The sequence below is a fragment of the Cryptomeria japonica genome, chromosome 4, assembly GCF_030272615.1.
Source record: "Cryptomeria japonica chromosome 4, Sugi_1.0, whole genome shotgun sequence".
Lineage (NCBI taxonomy): Eukaryota > Viridiplantae > Streptophyta > Pinopsida > Cupressales > Cupressaceae > Cryptomeria > Cryptomeria japonica.
The window spans coordinates 763,629,597-763,633,773 of NC_081408.1; the positions used below are offsets into that span (position 1 = coordinate 763,629,597).

Sequence of the window (4,177 nt, forward strand, 5' to 3'; positions counted from 1 at the left end):
AAGCTTTTGCCCAACACGTCAGTCACTTTCTCTTGCGTTGTATTCACATTGTATATCCCACCAATGTGGAATGCCCGCGTGGTATTCACATTGTATATTGCCCATCCGGCATCGGACGGCGGCTTTGACTGCTTCAGAGGTCCGCAAACCTTCTGCCCACGCCACGCGTGTACTCCATTTATACGCGACTTCAATCGATATTAAGACACACTAACAGAAACAGTTTGTTTTCTTAACTAGTATTTCGTTTGTGTATATATATCCATGCGCCTCGTGCTTGGTGTTGTGAACATAGCCTGGTAGAGGATTTTATTTGTGTGTATACATCTATGCGCCTCGTGCTTGGTGTTGCGAATATAACCTGTTAAGAGGGATTTTTTGTGTATATATCTATTTGCCTCGTGCTTGTTGCTGCGAATACAAGTTCGTTTTAAGGGATTTATTTGGTGGGTGTGTTACGATGGGAGAGGGGAGAACGGCAGAGAGAAGCAAGATGGAGATGGACGAGCTGAAGGCTGTAAAAGTTGTGGGCAGAGGGGCCATGGGGACTGTGTTTCTGGTTAAGAAACAAGGATGTGAGAAGCCCTTGGCCTTGAAGGCCATGAGTAAATCTGCAATGGCTAAGAAGGGGGACGGTCTCAGAAGGGCTCAGATTGAGAAAGATATTCTGTCTAGGCTGGATCATCCCTTCCTGCCTGCTTTAATTGGGCATGTGGAGACTGAGAAGATGATGGGCTGGCTTGTGGATTACTGCCCTGGAGGCGATCTGAATGCTCTCAGACACAGGCAGACGGAGAAAATGTTCTCTGAATCCATCATTAGGTATGCATAAATAGCAAAAGTATTGACTTTTAGTCTTTTCCCAATGTCTTTGCTGGTAATTATATAGCTCAATAGCCATATGGGTACCTGATTTAAATTAAAATTGTGTTAGATTCATTCTGATCTGCGAAATCCTTCTCAACCAGAAGAATTAGGATCCATGAAACTGGTTCAGGTTTAATATATATTTAAAATTAGTAGTATTTGTGGTTGAAGTTGTACCAACTCTTTTTTATGGATACAATTGAGTTCTATATGGCTATGGATATGGATATATCTGTATAAAATTATTAGTTGGGTACGACCATAATGATAACATACGATGAGGGCCAAGAGGTAAGACAATTAGATGTACCATAAAATAGACAACACTGTAATCTGCTGACACTTGAATTGAAACCCATAGCTGAGACAGGGCGGGTATATGTACTGTTAAACTTGTCTTGACTTTGAATCTTTAATGGTGTGGGGCCTTGGCATTCAATTTAGATTTGATCTTTGTTAGCTGTTTGTGAGCTCGGTGGAACAGCACCAATCATTCTGTTTTCAAATTTGTTTAGATCTCCCTATAATGCCGTTCTCAAACAGTACGATCTATATACACACATTCATGACTATAATCTTCTACACATTTTTTGAATAATTATGGACTCTTGAGATTTAAACTCCCACAAATTTATTAAAAAAATTGCTTGCTTTCAATGCAGCAGATTCACCTGCAATGATGCATCATTGGGCATTGGGCACAGTTTTTTATTTCAATAGTGTTAGCAATTTCGAGAACCGAAAGATTAAATTTTGGACATGTTTCTTTTACAGATTTTACGCCGCAGAAATCGTATTGGCGCTGGAGCATCTGCACAGCCTGGGGATAGTATACAGAGATCTGAAGCCAGAGAACGTGCTGATACAAGCAAATGGGCACATCATGCTAACCGATTTCGACCTCTCGACCAGGCTCTCACCAAGGCCGCAGGAGCAGGAAAACGACAAGCCAGAAAGCCCCGAAGAAATGCCCAGTAAACGGCGGCCATCAGGGCGACTGGACTCGGTCGTAAGCTATCTGAAAAGGGCGGCGTCGACCAAAACGTCGGCAGGGAAGGTCGCGAGGTCGAACTCCGCCCGCGTCTCACCCGTAGTCAAGAAAACAAAACCCCCAAACGACGAAGGCGTTGCATCACCTTCAGGACGGCTGAATTCATTCGTGGGTACAGAAGAATACGTGTCACCTGAGGTGGTGAGAGGCACGGGCCACGAGTTCGGCGTTGATTGGTGGGCACTAGGGGTCCTTCTGTACGAGATGAGCTACGGTAAAACTCCATTCAAGGGCACCAACAGAAAGGAAACTTTTTACAATATCCTCGTCCGGGAACCCCAATTAATGGGTCCGTCGACTCCATTCAGCGACCTCATTCGCAGATTGCTGAACAAGGAGCCACGATACAGGCTCGGAGTCCGCAACGGCGCCGACGAAATTAAAAGCCACACGTTTTTTAGCGGCCTCAATTGGCAGGCCGTACAACACGTGTCCAGAGCTCCGTTTGTGCCGCCGGCAGCTGCCGCCTTGCATGCAAATGGAAGCCACGTAAACATTGAAGATTGTGTGGAGAAGTTGCAGATGGAGTTAGCCGCCGCTAAATTGAGCAGCCATAGCAGATCGCATGATTATCAGGAAGCTCCGCAGAATTGGGTGGAGAGATTGTCGAGAAGTAGGGGAGGAAATGCTTTTGGAGTATTCTAGCTTTACTTCTTTTTTTTTCTGGTTTTACTGTATATATGTAATGGAAGAGTGGATGACATGGTGGGAAATCCTGAATAGTTAGGGGTGGTGTTATTTTTTTTTCCTTTTCCGGTGAGTGGGAGAAATGGAAGAGAAAGGTTATTTGTATAGTAAAATGGCGACTCTGTGTATCTTTTTCTTTGAGGTTTTGCCATTCTGAGTATATTGAATTATATACAGCTTGTGCTAAACGGCTGGTTTAGCCCCCTATCAACGATACTTATTTTTAATCGCCGCTTTTGAAAGCGCTCAACAAATTTAGGTGATGCTTCCTAACGTCTAAGTTGTAAGTTCAAAACTAATCTGATTTTGAAAAAAAAGTTGTGTGGTCCCAAAGGGCGGATTTTTTTTATTTTTATTTTTTATTCATGATATATTTGTATTATATTGGATGAAGTTTTTAATTCTTCATACAAAAAGGTGTCAGATTAAAAACACAAAATTTGCAAATCACAATAGATTTTTACCCATTTTTATTTGTTTGATCCTCTTAATTTGCTTTCTCAATGCTATAAAAATACAAAAAGATTATGTTATGCAAATTTAAAGTAAAAATGTATATTGAAGTATTTTTAAACATACTTTTTTAATTTATGAAATTTTTAATATAAATGTATTTTGAAATTATTTTATTAAAAATATTAAAAAATAAATATATAGAGATTTTTCTATTAAATTATTATTTAAAAGTTTTATTAATTCAAAATTTATAATAAAGTTAAAAATTACAAATAAAAATATATATTTGATCATAAAAGTTTTGAAGTATTTTCAAAAAGTTGAAGTACAAAACCACCTTCTCTTTTTTTTTGGGTCAAAGCATGTTATAATTAAAATTTTATTAAGTTAAGAAACCTTTCACTAAAATTGTACAATAAAGTTCTCTAGTAAATGTAAAAAAAATTATAGAGACCAATAAATTATTATAAATCTTTCAAAAGATGCTTCAAAAAAAACTCATTTTACTTTTTCATAAAATTTAACTTTATTTTTAATGATTATTGTAATTTCCTAAATCTAACTTTTCATATAAAGAGATCTTAATTATTAAATCTGATTTTTATTATGTAGATATTGTAAATATTTTTTTCCTAATAATTTTAACTAAATTAATATTGAAAGACTTTCTTCAATCATTATTTGATGTCAATATTATGTTAATAAGAATTAGATTTGAATTCAAAAGGTTATTTAGAGTGGGTGGTTTTACACGAAGTATTTTGGAAATAAAGGTTCAATAAAAAGTTAGACCTGAAGACAATATCAAATCATGACTTTATTTGCAAATAGTTATCAAATCTAATCCTTCATCCTATTTATTTTATATCCCAAGTGGAAAAGAATGTGTGATGGAGATGATTAATGACAACGGAAAATGAAACTAACAAGGATAAGAGAAAATGAAACTAACTTTGAATAAGATGTGTCAATTGTTGACACGGAAGTTGATTCAAACAATCCCATTACTCCAAAATTAAATGAGATTTGATATGCATAAGAAAATTTCATCATGAAAATAATAATAAAAATAGTTATTCCATGTATGAAGAATCAGATGTTTAGTTCACATGGCCC

At 37.0% G+C, this 4,177-nt stretch overlaps 1 protein-coding gene across 1 annotated transcript; it reads left to right on the forward strand.

Annotated features, from left to right (window-relative positions):
* Nucleotides 1-215: 215 nt before the first annotated feature.
* LOC131061624 (serine/threonine-protein kinase OXI1) lies at nt 216-2,954 on the forward strand. Its single transcript, XM_057995401.2, has 2 exons — nt 216-822; nt 1,642-2,954. The coding sequence occupies exons 1-2, from the start codon at nt 461-463 to the stop codon at nt 2,561-2,563; spliced, it is 1,284 nt and encodes a 427-aa protein (XP_057851384.2). The 5' UTR covers nt 216-460; the 3' UTR covers nt 2,564-2,954.
* The last annotated feature ends 1,223 nt before the right edge of the window (nt 2,955-4,177 follow it).